We start from the raw sequence: 19,365 nt of genomic DNA, 5'->3' as shown, positions 1-19,365 counted from the left end.
GGTCATTTAGGAGATGCATTTATTTGAGGCAGAAAATGGAAAAGGAACATGAGAACAGTCCTGGTCAGTTAATGTGGATCGCTTGACGGAAAGAATTTTAATTTGAAGCCAGAAGTGTTGAAGTTGATCTTTCCAATTCCAAATATGTAATATAATGTTTTAATGAGATGTTGGTATAATTTCAAAATTGAACTAAGTGTAATAAACTTGGATGAAATCAGCTCACTCCATGCCTCATTGAACAGTGTATGGTCATCTGTTTTGCACCATTGGAACCCATGAGATGGTAATCTTGAATACAGGTGCTGCAACTTTGCCCTCACATTACCAGTGCGTGGCTGAGCAAGAGAAACTGTTCCCAAGACATAGACAAGTTAACAGTTCATAATGATGAAGTAAAAACAAATCCTCTCTGAGGTTTATGACTCAAAACAGTTTTGGTAAGAGCAATTTGATGTCGTCAAATGAAACCTTTTGCAGAATCTTCCCCTTTTTCTGTTTTTATTTAAATGTAGCTCATTTTTCTTTCTGCTGTTGAATTGACATTTAAAATTGAGATGCTGTATTCTTTGCATAAATGCACAAGTCTGGCTTGAGCATTTATGAAACTTGTGTTGCTTCAGTCAGGACCTTGAATGTTTTTTCTGGTGATGTAATGGTAGATGTTCTGGAGTAAATATTCTTCATTCACCCTGTTTTACCGGCTTTTATGAAAGATGTGTTTTGGATCTGCCTTATGTTGTACAGTCCCTATTTTTATTCTTCCATGGGAAATGGGTGTCGCTGGCAATGCCAGCATTTGCCCATCCCTAACTGCCCTTGAACTGCGTGATTTGCTAGGCCATTTCAGAGGGCAATTAAGAGTCAGCCACGTTGCTGTGGATTTGGAGTCACATGTTGGCCAGACCAGGTAATATAGCAGATTTCCTTCTCCAAAGAACATTAATGAGCCAGATTGATATTATCAATCAATAATAGTTTCATGGTCACCATTACTGAGACTGGCTTTCAATTCCAGTCTTTTAAAATCTATTTTTAGAAATTAAATTCCATCAGTGGTATTTGAACCCATGGTGGGATTTGAACCCATTAGCCTGGCCCTCTGGATTATTGATACAATGACATTACCACCAAGCCACTGTCTCATCCTTAACAGTTGTTGTATTAATTTTGCTATACCATGAATGATTTACCTCTGAGCATGATCATGCTTCTGATACCATGGGCTTAACTCATACAGAAACAGTTGGTCCCTGGGCAGAAATATTGCATCATTGATTTACCCAGTGGTAGTTGATGAGTCTAGAGCTTGATTGGCTGAAGAAGGGATCTTTTTGTTGATTTTTCAGCCAATGAAAGGCAAATTTTTCCAACCCTTTTTCCTCACCCCAGACAAGATTGTGTCCTAGGAGTTTAAGACATGAAAGTTTTTTTCTCCCCAAAAAGAATATTTGGAAAATGGGGAAAAGAAAAGAGAGGGAATGGAAGGATTGAGCGAGCAGACGGTGTTTATATTTAAAGCATTTGTTTACATGTTATACAATTAATATAGTTCCAAACTTACTCCTTATAAGCAAACAAAGACACCATGGACCTGTGGAAGTCTGAAGATTAAATTAGTGTGGAAAATGTTGCCATGTTTAAAGTTACTTCTGACTGTAAATGCAAACACTAGTTTGAAATTGCTTTTATAGTGAGGTAAACCAGAATTGTAAAAATGTTCACAGGCTCAAATTCACTAAGATTCAGAAGATGAATCGGAATTTCACCAATTCCATTTGTTGCTGTTTGGAACTGTTATGAATTACTTGTTTTCCCTCTCTGGTTGCAACCATTGAATAAACAAAATAAAATGTCTGCTATATTTTAAAAACTTTTATTTTATGTTGTTTTTAGGCCATGTGGTTTAATACTTCAGCCCATAGTGAAATAGTAAACCTCGATAGTGGAAATATTGATGAAATCTTAGGTAAGTGCTCCTTCAAAATTTTATTTAAGTTTCTTCATATGACAGGGATTGGAATCAGAGTCCATGTAGACTCTTAGAATGTAATCTGCTCAGGACTGCATCATGTTTGAAAAAGAAAAACTTGAAAGGGTATGAAAAAAGCACTGGGGGATTAGATTAAATGTTACAACTCTTTCAGACCAGCAAAGGCAAAAGGAAGTGAATAGCCTCTTCTATGGTATAAAATTCCACGATTCTGGAATTGTAATAGATGCAACCTCATAGACTGTACACTGAGACATCCAACTACTTTGTTTGAATATTGTGCAGTCCTCCCCAGTATTGTTGGCAGTCTCCCTGACTAACTTCTTTATTTGCATCTTCAGCCTCATTTTTAAAATAATCTTGCTTAGGTATTCTGGTATTCTGGTCTCTTTACTTAAGGAGAGATATACATGCATTGGAAGCAAGCACCAAGGCTCCTTAGGCAGCACCTTCCAAACCCACGACCATTACCATCTAGAAGGACCAGGGCAGCAGACACATGGGAACACCATCACCTGGAAGTTCCCCTCCAAGCCACTCACCATCCTGACTTGGAAATATATCACCATTCCTTCACTGTCGCTGGGCCAAAATCCTGGAACTCCCTAACAGCACTGTGGGTGTACCTACACCACAGGGACTGCAGTGCTTCAAGAAGGCAGCTCACCACTGCCTTCTCAAAGGCAATTAGGGATGGGCAATGAGTGCTGGCCTAGCCAGCGATGCCTACATCCTGTAAATGAATTTTTTTATAGAAGGTTTACGAAGCTAATCCCTGGGATGAAGGGTTGTCTTAAGAGGAAAGGTTGAGCAGGTTGGGCCTATACTCACTCGAGTATACTCAGCCCTCGCCACCAGCAGGCCTCTCCATTGGCCGTGGGCTGCTATGTAGGAAGTTACCCCCCCCCACTCCCCGCCAAACCCATCCCAGGAATACCTGCCAGAGTTTACCTGGCATATTGCTCATATGATAGGATGAGATCCTGAAGCGGCCTTTTGCCAGTGCGGGAAGGCTGTTCTCGATCCTTCCTGCCCCAGACTTAATGGAGGGAATGGAGCGGGGAGTTGAGAAGGGAAGAAGGATTTCATCCCGTACCTTTCTACCCCTGGCACTGCCCCCCACCCCACCCCCTTCCCAGCCTGCCTCGGGGAGCATTAAATTCTGACCTGTATCTACATAATTTGCACTTAAAAACATGGTATTTATAATATCTTTGTTAACACAGTATTTGTAGCAGTATCGTTTAGCTAATGTTCAAAATTTTAAATGTGCTCTGGAAGGTACTGTGGAAATATTAACTTACTGTAATCTTTTTTCGCTCCCCAGGCAATGCAGATGTTGCACTAGTAAATTTTTATGCTGATTGGTAAGTGAAAGATAAATAATGCATTTGCAAATTGACTTTCATATTTGCTGTTGGGATGTGGTGGCTTTGGCAAGTTTGCATTTAGTTGTCCGGTGTATCTTCTGCAACAGTTGCAGCTCTTGCGGTGATGCTTCCACAATGTTGTTGCATCGTAAATTCCAGGATATAGACACAATAACGATGACAAAATGGAAATACGAAACTTTGAGGGGAACTTTCGTACAATGTTGTTCCCATGACATGGCTACTTTCTTTTACATTCATTCATTGAATATGAGCTTCACTGGCTAGGCCAGCATTTATTGCCCATCCCTAGTTGCCCTTGAGAAGGTGATGGTGAGCTGCCTTCTTGAACTGCTGCAGTCCCTGTGGTGTAGATATACCCACAGTGCTGTTTATGAAGGGAATTCCAGTGACAGTGAAGGAACAGAAATATTTCCAAGTCAAGATGGTGAATACTTGGAGGGAAACTTCCAGGTGGAGGTGTTCCCATCTATTTGCTGTCCTTGCCTTTTAGATGGTAGTGGTCGTGGATTTGGAAGGTGCTGCCTAAGGAGCCTTGGTGAATTCCTGCAGTGTATCTTGTGGATGGTACACACTGCTGCTACTGTGCATCGGTGGTGAAAGGAATAAATGTTTGTGGATGTGGTGCCAATCAAGCGGACTGCTTTGTCCTGGACAGTGTCAAGCTTCTTGAGTGTTGTGGGAGCTGCACCCATCCAGGCAAGTGGGGAGTATTCCATCATACCCCTGACTTGTGCCTTGTAGATGGTGTACAGGCTTTGGGGAGTGCAGGAGTGAATTACTTGTCTCACGATTTCTAGCCTCTGACCTGCTCTTGTAGCCACAGTATTTATATGACTAATCCAGTTCAGTTTCTTGTTAATGGTAACCCCCCGCCCCTGCAGGATGTTGATAGTGGGGGTTCAGTGATGGTAATGCCATTGAACATCAAGGGGCGATGGTTGGATTCTCTCTTGTTGGAGATGGTCATTGCCTGACACTTGTGTAGTGCGAATGTTACTTGCCACTTGTCAGCCCAAGCCTGGATATTTTCCAGGTCTTTCTGCATTTGGACATGGACTGCTTCAGTATCTGATGAGTCACGAATGGTGCTGAACATTGTGCAATCATCAGTGAACATCCCCATTCCTGACATGATGGAAGGAAGGTTATTGATGAAGCAGCTGAAGATGGGCCTAGGACACTACCATGAGGAACTCCTGCAGTGATATCCTGGAGCTGAGATGACTGACCTGCAACAACCATCTTCCTTTGTGCTAGGTATGACTCCAACCAGTGGAGGGTTTTCCCCCGATTCCCATTGACTACAGTTTTGCTAGGGCTCCTTGATGCCACACTCCGGTCAAATGCGGCCTTGATGTCAAGGGCAGTCACTCCACTTCACCTCGGGAGTTCAGCTCTTTTGTCCATGTTTAAATCAAGGCTGTAATGAGGTCAGGAGCTGGGTGGCCCTGGCACAACCCAAACTGGGAGTCGGTGAGCAGGTTATTGCTAAGCAAGTGCCACTTGTTCTGTTGATGACACCTTCCATTACTTTACTGATGAAGAAGCGTAGACTGATGGGGCAGAAATTGGCTGGGTTGGATTTGTCCTGCTTTTTGTGCACAGGACATACCTGGGCAATTTTCCACATAGCTGCATAGATGCCAGTGTTGTAGCTGACCTGGAGCACAAGTCTTCAGTACTATTTCCAGAATATTGTCAGGGCTCATTGCCTTTGCAGTATCCAGTGCCTTCAGCCGTTTCTTGATATCACATAGAGTGAATTGAATTGGTTGAAGACTGGCATCAGTGATACTGGGGACTCCAAAGGTGGCCAAGTTGGATCATCCATTCGCACTTCTGGCTGAAGATTGTAGCAAATGCTTCAGCCTTATCTTTTGCACTGAGGATGGAGATATTTGTGGAGCCTCCTCCAGTGTGTTGTTTAAATGTCCACCAGTATTCACAACTGGATGTGGCAGGATTGCAGAGCTTGGATCTAATCCGTTGGTTGTGGGATCACTTAACTCTGTTGCTGCGGCTTATGCTGTTTGGCACGCAAGTAATCCTGTGTTATAGCTTCACCAGGTTGACACCTCATTTTAGGTATGCCTGGTGCTGCTCATGGCATGCCCTCCTGCATTCTTCTTTGAACCCAGGGTTGAACCCCGGTTTGATGCTAATGGCAGAGTGGGGGGATATGCTAGGCTATGAGGTTACAAGTTGTGTTCAAGTACAGTTCAGCTGCTGTTGATGGCCCATGGTGCCTCATGGATGCCCAGTCTTGAATTGCTAGATCTGTTTGAAATCTATCCCATTTAGTATGGTGGTAGTGCCACACAACATGGAGGGTATTCTCGGTGTGAAGGCTGGACTTCGTCTCCACACTGACTGTGCGGTGGCCACTCCTTCCGATACTGTCATGGACAGATGCATCTGCAGCAGGCAGGTTGGTGAAGATAAGGTCAAGTATGTTTTTCCCTCTTGTTGGTTCCCTCACCACCTGCTGCAGACCCAGTCTAGCAGCTATGTTATTTAGGACTCGGCCAGCTGGGTCAGTAGTGATGCTACTGAGCCACTCCTGGTGATGGACATTGAAGCCCCCCACCCAGAGTGCATTCTGCGCTCTTGTCACCCTCAGTGCTTCCTCCAAGTGGTGCTCAACATGGAGGATCACTGAATCATCAGCAGGAAGTTTTCTTGCCCATGTTTAACCTGATGCCCTGAGACTTCATGGGGTCTGGAGTTGATGTTGAGGACTCCCAGGGCAACTCCTGACTATACCACTGTGCCATCACCTCTGCTGGGATGGTGATGGTGGTGTCTGGGACATTATCTGTAAGGTATGATTCCATGAAGATGACTGTCAGGCTGTTGCTTGACTATTCTGTGAGAGCTTTCCCAATTTTCGAGTGTGTTGATTCTTGAGTCCAGTAGGAGAGACGTTTATCAGAGTAACTGCACTGTCCATTGTAACATTGATTATAAGAATTCCTATGATTACATTAACTTGTAAATCTTTATATCTGGAGCTAGCTTGCTTTCTAGAGTATATTATAGACTGCTGAACAATTAGAAAAATAATTGAGTGTGAATATTGTAGACAGGTGATAGGGACGTGCATTAATATGGAATTATAATTGTACAAGATTAATCATTCAAAAATGGATTGGGACAAGAAAAATGTTTGTGCTGAGAAAATGGTGATTTGGCAGTGTGTTTGGGACTCTGGTGTCAGTCAATACACTGCTACTTCAAGAAGAGAGGAAGTCCTTAACTTGACTCAAGTCTGAGTAAATCAAGAAGGCAACCAAAAAATGTAGGAGAGCATTTGGGAAATAAAAGCATAATTAGGTTCAATGTAAGAATGGAACAAGATATTAAAATATAAATAAGCATATTTGACTGGAAAGAGCAAATTGGAATGTGATATTGTGCAGTTCAAATTGATATTTAACATTTAAATAGGAAATGGAAAGGGTACAAATTCAGCACATTCAAGTAAGGAAAAAGGGGTAAAATTTAGCCCTCCGAAAGATTGCATTTACATTTGTCTCTCTTTTAAGACCCTAGGAGGGCCAGTGAAGTGCTATTTTTATTTTAGTTGCTATTGTAACATATGAAAACACAGCAGACAGTTTGCACATAGCAGAGAGATAAATGCCCAGATAATCTGTTCCAACGATATTGGCTGAAAGATAAATGTTGGCCAAGGTACCGTGAGAATTCCCTCACTCTTCACATAGTACCATGGGATCTTTTACATCCACCGGAAAGAGCAGACAGGGCCTTGGTTTACTGCCTCATCTGAAAGAAGGCACCTCTGATGTAGAACTCTTTCAGGACCACACTGAAGCATCAACCTAGATTTTGTGCTTGAGTCCTGGAGCGGACCTTGAAACCACATCCTTCTGACTTGGGTGAGAGCCACTGAACCAATGCTGATTCCATGAATAAATAAGGTTAGATCAAATTTTTAAAAATTAAAAGAACAGTACCACTAAATGGGACAGATAATAAAAGATAGGAAAAATGTAAGATAATGTAGAAAATCTGCTTAAAAAAAATTTTAGCAAGAAATGAGTGGGGCAGACAAAAAAAAAGGTGAATTATTAAGATATTAGTCAAGGGAAGGGCCACAAAGAGATGAAGGCAGAAATACTAAATAAGTAGTTTGCCAGCTCTTTACAGGTGATTCTTCATTGAGAAATAGTATTAAAGAATTTATGGGAAATTAAGGCAAACAATCGCCAAAGCCCAGTTGTTTATACCCAAGGATCTTGAAGGAAGCTCAGGAAGAAATAGAGACTTTGACTTTAATTTTCCAACTGAAGGATAGCAGATGTAATAGCTCCTTTCAACAAAGCATAGTGAATCTTAACTTCTGCTTTGGTAAACTATTAGAGTTTTTGATAAAAGATGGAGTTACTAGACAATAGGAGATGCAAGAGTTAATCAGGGCCAGTCTGCATGGATCAGAAAAAGGCAGTTCGTACTTGACCTACCTTATAGAATTATTTGAAGAAATAACAGAAGATATGCAATAGCTATGGTTTTATATAGAGTTTCAAAAATTATTTGATAAGATACACAGGAAAGACTCTCAGCAAAAGTGATGGCAAGTGGAATTAAGGAAATGTAACGTGGATAGCAGGATATTTGGAGGGCAGTAAGCAAAAAGTTGGGTTAAAACAAATTCCTCAGAATGGAAAGATGTGGTATTCCACAAGGGTATGTTTAGAGTTATTCTTATCCACTCTACATACACATAAGATCTGAATTTAGAAATTGAAGGAAAAATGTTGAAATTTACTGATGATGTGAAATTGGGTATCACTAAATGTAGTGAAAAGCAGGCGACATAGAGGGGCTAGCAGGTGGGCAGACAGTGATGGGTACAGTCCAATGTAGAAGCATGTGGTGTTGGACATTTTGGAAGTAAGAATCAGGAATAGAGATACCTTTTTAAGATTTTAAATAAAGAGATTTGTATTTTTATGGTGGAACATTGCAAGTACTTTCATCCAATTAATTACTTTTGCAGAGTGGTCACTTTTTGGTGGGAAAAAATTGTCTGTTTGCGCACAGTAAGGTCCCACAAACAGCAATGAGATGAATGACACATTAATGTTTAGTCCCTCAAACATCATCACATAATGTTGACCAAACGAAGAGAATTTCTTACTATTTGTTCATCTAAGCAGGTAGGCAGGGCTCTGGTTTAATGGTCTAATTTAAAAGTTGGCACCTCTGATGGTGCAGCACTTTTTCAGTATGCATCTAAGGGTCAACCTAGATTAGGGGCTCAAATCCTGGAGTGTAGCTTGAACCTATAACCACCTAACTCAGTTGAGAGTGCTACCACTGAGTTGTGGAGATGTGTGCAGATATACTGGTGTTTAATACTGGCAGCATAAATGGTTTCAGTTGCTTAAAAAAAGCAAAATAGTTCTTGGCTTTGTATTTGGAGCCATAGAATACAAAAAGGAAATAGTACATTTCAAAAAACTTTGGATCACATTCTGAATATAGTGGGGAGTTTTGGGCACCCACCCCAGTTTTGGAACAAAACAATAGAAAAGATGTAGCTTTCATAGGCAAGTATATTACCAGAGATAGAGGCTGCAGTTGTATAGAATAATGGTTCTCAAATTTTTTTTGCCTGCACACCACTTAGGTGGAACAAAAGACCTCATGGACCATCTACTTAATCCACCTGATTTTGTTTGCCAGAGCAAAACAATTCAACAGTTAATGGGAACATTTGTGTCTCATCAAAAACCAATGAAGTGATGCCTGGTTCCAAGCTGGAGAGCTTCAGCCTCATAACTCCACGTTCACTTGGTTCCTCCTCGTTGTTTTCAGTGCCACAAGTGTTGAAAATCTGACTTTGCAGTTGTATGTTGTAAATGTAACATAAATCTCGCTTATAAAGCTATATTGTGTTGCTCGCGCCTCTGACAACTTGTGCCATGCACACGGGACCCAATCTGGTTGTGTATTGACATGCGAGAGGTGGGGGAATGAGGGTCCTGGCCTATTTGCTGCATGGCCTTGGCAATGACATTGTGCATCAGTGACTTGTCACTTCGGACAAGTCCGCAGACCACCTGGAAGACCCAGACCACACTTCCTACAGGTAACAGAGAGACCCGGTGAGTTGGAATTTTTTTCATGACAACTTAAAAGGTTGTGGTGACCAAGATTGTGAATATATAAATAGTAAAACATTTTTCATTGGTTAGTGATGGGGCACAAATCATAAGGGTCAAATGGGGAGATTAGGAAATGTTTGTTTATGCATAATATTGTTGAAACAGTCCATAAGTTCTTATAGAAAGGAACAGCTTGAAAATGGAAAATGTGAAATGACTTAAGGAGTGAGTAGGGGGATTGCAGAAGGGGGTTTGTGGAGAAAACCAGTAAGTGGTCACCATTTAACCTTCTAAGCTGTCATTAAAAAAAGTCCTAACTTCTTGGGTGTCTCTGTATAGCTGCAATAACTCATCTCTGATAAAATACTGATGTATGGAAGCTACATATTTTCCATTGATTTGTACCAATATGATATATCTAAAACTGCTCTCAATACTCATTATGATGCAAAATTTGTTGAAATTTACTGAGCTAAGGAAAAGATTTGAGCTAAGTGACCAGATTCTATGCTGTAACATTCTTTAACTGACTCAGATGCTGCTATCATGAATGTTAGATGTGCAACAGACCTGAAATTAATGAGAGTTCACACTGATGTAACGTTGTTCTATTTCTGCCTTTTTCCACCTAAATGGCTGGCAGGGATTCCTTAAATGTACTTTTAAAAATTGCTTGTGTCTGGCATTGAGCCAAGTTAGTTTTCTAGTTATTACATAATTCAATAAAGTCCAGTTCTAAATAACTAAAATTCATGGAAATGGACACATTATTATCATAACTTTTTTGTCTTCATTGTTTGGAACATCTGTGGGCAAAAGCAGCATTTGCAAAGCTTTAATTAATCACAGTATGCATATATTGAAGTCTAGACCGTTCTCAACAGATTTAAGAGTTGATCCGTGACTGAGGGATAACTTCTTAGATTCTGGGTAATTCAAACCTAAATGCTTAAAAATACACTAGTGTTGAGCTGTTTCATGGACAATCCCTTCAACCTTGATTTGTGAAGAATACTGCATAGCTGTAAATGGATATGCTGTAAACTGATTTTTATTTTAGTTTTACCACCTAATAGTGAAAATATTATTTTCTGGAGTGATGGTAATAAGTGGGGTCAGCTTTTCAGTTTTATCTGGGAGCTACATTTTTGTTGTAACCACAGACAAGATGAATTTAGTGAAGAACAAGTGTTCTTATCAATACCCACTTAAAAACCAAGCTTGTTTTTTGGGGTTTCTGGAATATGTATGTTTAAATAGGGCCAATTACGTTATTGGCATGATCTTGAAGGAGGAGTTTGCAACTATAATTACTGTGCCTGAAATTAAGCTCTCATAACGCCTAGTCCAGCAACTGTGTCCTCTTCATGGCAGTCTTGAGTACTCAAACTAGTTGTTTGAAAAGAGACTCAAAAATGAGCAGTAACCTAAAATTTAAGAGGGTTGTTGATTATAGGGGGCCATTTGTTATCATTAGCCAAGTGAGTTCTGCATTACAGATGTTGAAATTAATCAGATAAATTTGGCTTTAAGCACAGATAATGCTGAAGTCTTGAAGTTTTCAATAAGGTTTTGAGACAAAGTAGGAGTTGTTCGTAAACGGGCAGAAAACAAAATTGTGACTGGAGTTAGACATGAAACTTGGTGCTAACTTTCTATACCATCCAAGCAAGAAAAGAAACTAGACCATATAGCATAATTCTCATTGGTGCTTCCTCAGAGAATACAAAGTTTTTAAATTTTGTATTATGACTGAGCAATATGGCCATCAAGATGTGAAACACAAATATGGTTTCTGTGAGATTATAATACTTGTATCATAAATTAATATTGTAAAAGGTGAGTGTAGAAGAGGAAATATAAGCTGTTGACAAAGGGACAAGGGAAGATCAATTTAAGAAAATATAGTAAGAAATAAAAATAAAATTGTTGTATTACAATATATAGTTTAGACTTGGGTGCAGTTACTTCAATTTTTTTTCTACTAGGTGTAGATTCAGTCAAATGCTACACCCCATCTTTGAAGAGGCCTCTTCGGTTGTGAAAGATGAATTTCCAGACTCGAAGCATGTAGTCTTTGCCAGGGTTGATTGTGACCAACATGGTGAGTAGCCAAGTTCAAAAATAACTTTGGAAATAAATTTGACAACAGAATGTGGAAAGTAGCAATAACCCAAGCGAAGTAGCACATTGATACAATTTTCCCTTACTCCCTTTGCATTTGAAAAGGCAGACCGCTGCCAATGTATCTGAATGTTGCCAGCTTCTGCAGTCTGATACTATAGTTAAATTGAAAGTTAAATTGGAAGTTTAGCTAGTCTCAGAATTGAGTTTATTAATGAATGAATAGCTGAGCTATATTACATTGAGTTTTACATGAGTGCTTTAAATATTGATCCAAGTATAAAATGTAATTTACTATTACTTTGAACATTTCTCAATAGAAGTGAAATATAAAATCAAATTCTTTAAGAATATGCTTGGATGAGCTTGACATTTTGATGCCCAATCTTCTCTCAGTCGTAAATATTTTTCAGGAGCCATAATTGTGAACATATTAGTTTAAAATTAAAATATGAAAGTTGAATCAAAGTTTTGCTTTTCCTTCTTCTGTTACAAAAGACATTCCTACATTGTTTAAAATAGAAATCAAAATTTTATGACATCCTTTTGGACAGTCATTGAAAGCTTGTTAGTTTTTACAAGTCTCTTTTTGTGAGACATCTTTCTCAAACTATTTGTAACAAAACACAACCACCTTGATTTCTACCCACCCTATTTCCATTTGTCCCTTCCAAAAGTGGGGATGTTTTTTGGTTCCCGTCCCTGAAGGATATTAGTGAACTAGCTTTCTTTCCCAGTTTTCTCTTTTCCTGCAGAAGATTACACAGCAGGCAGCTGCCATCCAGTGTCTTGCCCAATGGCCATCTGTTATATTCAAGGTCAACTCTTAAATCTTGGTAGACTGTTCAACCATGACAACATCACAGGCAAGCCCAGTGCTAGCGCAACATGATGTTCACAGCAAGAACTGGCCAGTGTGAGCAAGGAGACTTAGCAGAATTTTTTTTCTCATTATCTTTAACCTAGACTGTGATTTTCATGGAGGTATTCCCCTTTTTGTGCTCCTGGAGTAGCGAAACCAAAATTGTATGTATGGTTGAAGTGGAAACGTAACATTTGCTTGGGAGGGGAGATGGAGCTATCGACCCGCCCAACAAAGTGGGAATCACCAGAAACACAGTTAAAATCGGTTCTAAAGCTTGCTTTTACTTTGTTCCTGTTCAGTTCTCACCCACTACCACCATAGTTGGGCCATTTTCATATTGTTCAATGTGTCCTTCTGACTCAGGTGAGGGCCTCATACTAATGCACGAAGCAGGCAGTTTGAGTCCTTGAGCAATAGTAATGATACTCGAAGGTGTTGTCCACTATAGCCCACAAGAGTGTCTTATATGATAGTGGTTTTCTGTATGCCAAAAGTGCTCCATAGCAGACAAAAATCAGTGGGAGTCATTCAAAAAGGAAATAGTGAGAGTTCAGGGCCAACATGTGCCCGTAAAGGTGAAGGGTAGAACCAGCAAGTTCAAGGAACCCTAGATGTCAAGAGATACAGAGAATTTGATAAGGTTAAAAAAGACCATGGCAGATACAGAAGGCTGCAAACAATGCAAGCCCTAGAGGAGTATAGAAAATGTAGGGGGGGTAGTTTAAAAAAAAAAGTAATTAGGAGATCAAAGAGAGGGCATAAAAATACACTGGCGGGCAAGCTAAAGGGAAATCCCAAGGCATTTTATAAATATATTAAGGGCAAGAGGATAACCAGGGAAAGAGTAGGGACCAAAGTGGCAATCTGTCCATGGAGCCAGGGGACGTAGGAGAGGTTTTGAATGATTATTTTTTTTCTATGTTCACTATGGAGAAGGACAATGTAGGTGTAGAAATCAGGGAGGGGGACTGTGATATAATTGAACAAATTAGCATTGAAAGGGAGGAGTTATTAGTGGTTTTAGAGGGCTTAATCGCCACTTGGAGAGGCAGGGCTTAATCAGGGATAATCAGCATAGCTTTGTCAGGGGGAGATCATGTCTCACAAATTTGATTGAATTTTTCGAGCTGGTGACCATTTGTGTAGATGAGGGTAGTGCAGTTGATGTAGTCTACATGGACTTCAGTAAGGCTTTTGACAAGGTCCTTCATGGGAGAATGGTCAAGAAGGTAAGAATCCACGGGACCCAGGGCAATTTGGCAAATTGGACCCAAAATTGGCTAAGTGGCAGGAGTCAGCGGGTGATGGTCGAAGGTTGTTTTTGCGATTGGAAGCCTGTGACGAGTGCTGTACCGCAGGGAATGGTGCCAGAACCCTTGCTGTTTGTAGTGTACATTAATGATTTAGACATGAATATAGGAGGTATGAACAATAAGTTCACGGATGACACGAAAATTTGTGGTGCCGTAAGTAGTGAGGAGGAAAGCCTTAGATTGCAGGATGACACAAATGGGCTGGTAAAATGGACAAAGCAGTGGCAAATGGATTTAATCCTGAGACGTGTGAGGTGATGCATTTTGGGAGGACAAAATGGCAGGGGAATGCACAATGAATGTTCGGACCCTAGGAAGTACAGAGGATCAGAGGGACCTTGGTGTACATGTCCATAGACGCCTGAAGGCAGCAGCACAGATAGATAAGGTAGTTAAGAAGGCTTATGGGATGCTTGCCTTTATTAGCTGAGGCATAGAATATAAGAGCATGGAGGTTTTGTTGGTCCTGTATAAAACGCTAGTTAGGCCACAGCTGGAGTACTGTATGCCGTCCTGGTCGTCACACTATAGGAAGGATGTAATTACACTGGAGAGGGCGCAGAGGAGATTCATCAGGATGTTGCTTGGGCTGGAGCATTTCAGCTATGAAGAGAGACTGGATAGGCTAGGGTTGTTTTCCTTGGAGCAGAGAAGGCTGAGGGGGGACCTGATAGAAGTATACAAAATTATCAGGGGCGTAGACAGGAAGAAATTTTTCCCCTTAGTGGAGGTGTCAATAACCAGGGGGCATAGATTTAAGGTGAGGGGCAGGAGGTTTAGAGGGGATTTGAGGAAAATTGTTTTACCTAGTGGGTGGTTGGAATCTGGAACATACTGCCTGAGGGGGTGATAGAGGCAGGAACCCTCACAACATTTAAGTATTTGGATGAGCACTTGAAATGCCATAGCATACAGGACTACAGGCCAAGTGCTGGAAAATGAGATTAAAATAGATCTGCTTCTATCACTGCTTGTTTGTCCCTACAACCACACTGCCGCCAACCCCCCCCACCACCTCTCTCTCTATCTATCTCTCCGCCCCCCACACACACTCCTTAAACCAGCTTATATTTCAACTCTTTCTTGGGCTCGAACTCAAGTTCTGTCGAAGGGTCATGAGGACTCGAAACGTCAACTCTTTTCTTCTCCGCCGATGCTGCCAGACCTGCTGAGTTTTTCCAGGTAATTCTGTTTTTGTTTAGAATAGATAGGTGCTTGATGGCTGGCACAGACACTATGGGCCGAAGGGCCTGTTTCCGTGCTGTATAACTGACTAAAAATGTGGAGCCACTATTGGAGGAGGGCCTTCAACACAGTGAGATAGTGAACACTGTTGACATGATTGACATCTAGGCAACCTAAAGGGTCCGACAGCTGCCTCAGCAAGAAGTCTTCAGCATTTTATTGAGTATATGAACTGAACAATCCCTGCTTCCCTGCATTGACAGTGATGCCCAACTCCTCCTCCGCAAAAACATTGCACCAAGCCAAAGACTAAATTTGATATTCATGTCAGCTAACATTGCTGGTCACCAACTACTATAGGAGCAGCCACTTCACACACATTTCAACCAGCATTATGTGTTGTTCTGAAGATCCTTCAGATGATGAATGGGAGAAAATATCAAGCAGTGATGAAAGTGATAACTCTGACTGAAGAGGTTGGGACACTTTTCTTCTTCTTTGTGTCTGTCTGCAGAGATCCTCTCTGCACTTCTGAACTACCTTATTCCAAAAAAGGTTCTGGAGAAGACTGAATTCACATACTGTAGATGTATGCATAGAAAGTTCACCTCGGCAACATTTAATTGCAAAAGTTAATTGCTTACAGAAATTGCCCTGATGTGGGCCTCATGCTTGTCTTAAGCTCCATATCTGAACCTCTTCAGTCAGGTTTGGGCCCTGTCTCAGCATGAAATAGCACTAATCAAAGTCACAAATGACATCACCGATGACAGTAGTGCACTATCCCTTCTCTACTGCCTCTGGCATAGTTCACCAAGTCTTCCTCTCCTCCAAACTACTCTCCTCCATTGTCCAGCTAAGTAGACTGTTCTTGCCTGGTTCCACTCTTCCTATTCCAGTGTTTGCCAGAGAACCTCCAGCAATGGCTTCTCTTCACACCTCCATAATATTAATCCTGGAATCCCCCAAAGATCTATCCATGGCCACTTCCTATTTCTCATTTACTTGCTGCTCCTATATGATGTCATCAGTAAGGTTTCAGATGTATGTTGATGACACCCAGCTCTACCTCACCACCACCATCGCTTGACATCTTCAATACTGTGTGCTATCCCTGGTATCAATATCATTGGTGGCCTCTCCCATCAGTGTTTGTTCCTCCTGTCCTGCTTCTCTTCCTCTAGTTTACCTGCAAGAGAAGCTGATAATATACAAGTAGCTTAATATGTACTCTTGTTTCTGAGTTTTCAAGATATGTGAGCTAGCTCCTCATAGTGTGCACAATGACTGGAAGAAACCGCAGGGGTAGTTAAGAGGAAGAAGTGGTTCTGAGGCCAGTGGCAGGTTTTAAAAGTCTGAATGTAAACATAATTGGAGGTGCAGTGAAGGTTCCCTGCTGGCTCGAGATCTGTGGGAAGGGAATGATTTATTGTGTGGGGACTAAAGTAGAGTCCTACAGGGCTGTGCTTAGTGTAAGAGAGATGTGACAGGCGCTCTTTTATTACTATCCCTGGTCAGATCATTATCTGTTTTCACTGTGGTGCAGCCAGGTCCTGGGGAAAATATTGATGACATTGACATTTTTTGCGCACTCTCCCTGTGCATATTCGGTATTTTATCTTGACACCCAGTACACATCAGAAAGAAAGAGGACATTCCTCCAGCTGGCCTGCTGGTCAATCAGTGCCTCCACCACTGAGTCAGAGAACCTGAAGAGCCTTGTCCAAATGATCTTGCTGTCTACTATCCATCACTGTGTAAAGCACTTTCCCTTTAAAATGTAGCATAGGATGCCTTTAAGTCATGACCACCCTGCCATGCCCCACTTGGCAAGCTGACAGCAGGAAGCATGCTGTATAGGCAGCTCACAGATCTGTTTTTTTTTAAAATTAGGCCGTCCCATGAAAATGGCAAGGGGCAGTGTAGCATTTACACTTCTGATTTGCACTGGAAATTTACCCCTCTTCACTTCATTCCTATATTTAGTTATTGCATGTGGAATGCCATATAAGTGGACTGAAAGATTATGAGCAGTAATACAATGTTGATACATCTGTATAGTATGTGTGCTTGCGTATGATCATCAATTCAATAAAAGGAAATGTTGTAACCTTGTTTCCAGTGCTTATCTAATAACAATTTTGCATTATCAAAATGGTTCCAGTAGAATCATACTCAAATGAAGGCATGTAATCTCTCATGCTGTCCTTTCTGTTCTCCATTGCAAACCTGAGGCTCATCTGGAGATCCAATGACTCATTACAATCCTGAAAATTTGAGTCTTTGATATGGTCAAATCAGAGTCAGGCTATTTATATTAAAGGACACCATTAATGACTGGAACATCATTGGTCTCTGGTCTCTGTTTCCTTCAGAGCAATACTTTGATTCTGATTTGGAATTGTAGTATTTCACAAAACAGGTGCTATTTGGTCCTGCAAGCCGGTGCTAATGCTCTGAAAGTGGCACTCACTTGGCCCCGTTGCCCCATCTTTTCCCCATGCCTTTTTAAAAATTTTTCAAATATTCATTTCCCATTAAAAGTTATGAATTCTACTTCCGCCAGTTTTTTTTATAGGGCATTCTGAACAAGCTCCAGTTTTTAAAAATCTGCTAAACTGGTGATCTTAAGTTTATGTCCTCTAGCTATTGACTCACCAAAACATGGAAATAGCTTTTCCCTATTCTTATCAAAACCCCTCAAAGTGCTAAGCACTTCTACCCTTTTCTGTTAAAGTGAAGGGAGTCCCAGTTTCTCTGGCCTTCCCTCATAACTACCTTGAAATTTCTTTTGTATCCTCTCGATGACTTTAACGCTTGCCTAAAGTAGGGTATTTTAACTGCAGCCTAATCAATATATACTTTCTGTTTTGTTGAATAGTTTTACTGTAAAAATTGGAATGAACTATCCTTGTGAATCACCTGATAAGTCATTTTAAAAAAACTGAAGCTGCTGATACTCAAACATCTTTCATGCAGTTTGCTTAAATGCCACATATTTTAGCATTCTGAGAGTTGCTGTTGTGTGAGATTGGTCCAGCTAATGATCCAGATATTTCTTTGGTTTGAAATGAAGTTCCAGAAAAAGAGAGAAATGAAATTACATTTGCTGAGTGCCTTTCAAAACTTGGGGGCCTTACCAAGTGCTTTACAGGTAATTAAGAACTTAGAAGTACATGGCTGCTATGTTGTTTACATGATAACAGCAAAGTTGTACACAGCAAGGTTCCACAAACAATAATGAGATAAAGACCAGATAACCTGTTTTGAGGGATAAATTCTAGTCAGGACACTGGAGAGGACTACTCTACTCTCCTTCAGAGAGCAGTGGAGGCTGGGTCAGTGAATTTATTCAAGGCAGAGTTACAGATTTTAGACAAGGGAGTTGTGTTATTGGGGGCCAGGAGGTGGGTGGCAGACAAGAAAGTGCAATTGAGATCACAACCAGGTCAGCCATGATCTTATTGAATGATGGAGCAGACTCAAAGGAGCGAATGGCCTACATCTGCTCCTAATTCCTATGTTCTTCATCAAATAGTACCATGGAATATTTTACATGCATATGTAAGAGAAGACATTTAATGCCTCATTTGAAAGACTGCATTGCTGACAGTGCTTCACTGGTGATGTCAGCCTAGGTTACGTGGTCAAGTCTCTGACAGTGAACTGAAAGTGAATCTGTTGTTCACTGTGGCAGAAAGCTGGCTTAGCATTTGAAACTTGGGCGTGAGTCATCATCTCTGTATAAAAGTAGACAGATTTTGCTATCACGTTGTGATGAGGCATGTGTGCAACAAGGTACAAGTGCTAACATGGCAATTTGGTGCAGATGGGGAAGGTGGTACTGCATTTTATATCTTTCTTTCAGTCTCCAGAACTTGTTTAAGGCGGAAGAATGTTTAAGGCTTTAATTAGGCAAGCAGGTAGGTGATTGGTGAGTTTTAATCCCCCTGAAACCCAGAAGTTTAAGCTGAGCATTGGGGAGATCTAAGCATTGCATAAATTTATAGTTTAACTGCAGACAACAATTGAGAGATATTTTTAAGCTTGAAACCTAATTAGTTAAATAAAACACAATAAAGATGGTAGGGCAGGTGCTTGTATTGCTGTTGTATGTGCCTGCATGCCATTGTGATGCTCAGCAGAGCAAGGGTTAACATGTGACTGGAGAATAGCACCACTCATTGTATGATGTATAGAGCCATGTGATATTAGACTCAGGGCATTCTAGAAGCAGTTGGTGATGGTTAGCAGCACCATGCATGCCATTAACTGGGATCTGTACATTGTTAGATTAAAATAAATGGTTCATGTTTAAGCATGCTGGTCTCAAGACCACATCATTGAGAGATCAAAC

General features: G+C 40.9%; 1 protein-coding gene across 1 annotated transcript in view; it reads left to right on the top strand.

The window, feature by feature from the left end:
* Positions 1-19,365, top strand: part of erp44 (endoplasmic reticulum protein 44) — a 110,543-nt gene that overhangs the window by 46,444 nt on the left and 44,734 nt on the right. The window contains exons 2-4 of the mRNA XM_041183624.1: positions 1,897-1,969; positions 3,321-3,360; positions 11,510-11,625. Coding sequence (XP_041039558.1) covers positions 1,897-1,969; positions 3,321-3,360; positions 11,510-11,625 — 229 coding nt within the window. The remainder of the gene's footprint in view (positions 1-1,896; positions 1,970-3,320; positions 3,361-11,509; positions 11,626-19,365) is intronic.

Source organism: Carcharodon carcharias, chromosome 3 (genome assembly GCF_017639515.1).
Source record: "Carcharodon carcharias isolate sCarCar2 chromosome 3, sCarCar2.pri, whole genome shotgun sequence".
Lineage (NCBI taxonomy): Eukaryota > Metazoa > Chordata > Chondrichthyes > Lamniformes > Lamnidae > Carcharodon > Carcharodon carcharias.
This window is presented reverse-complemented; position numbering and strand designations above follow the sequence as displayed.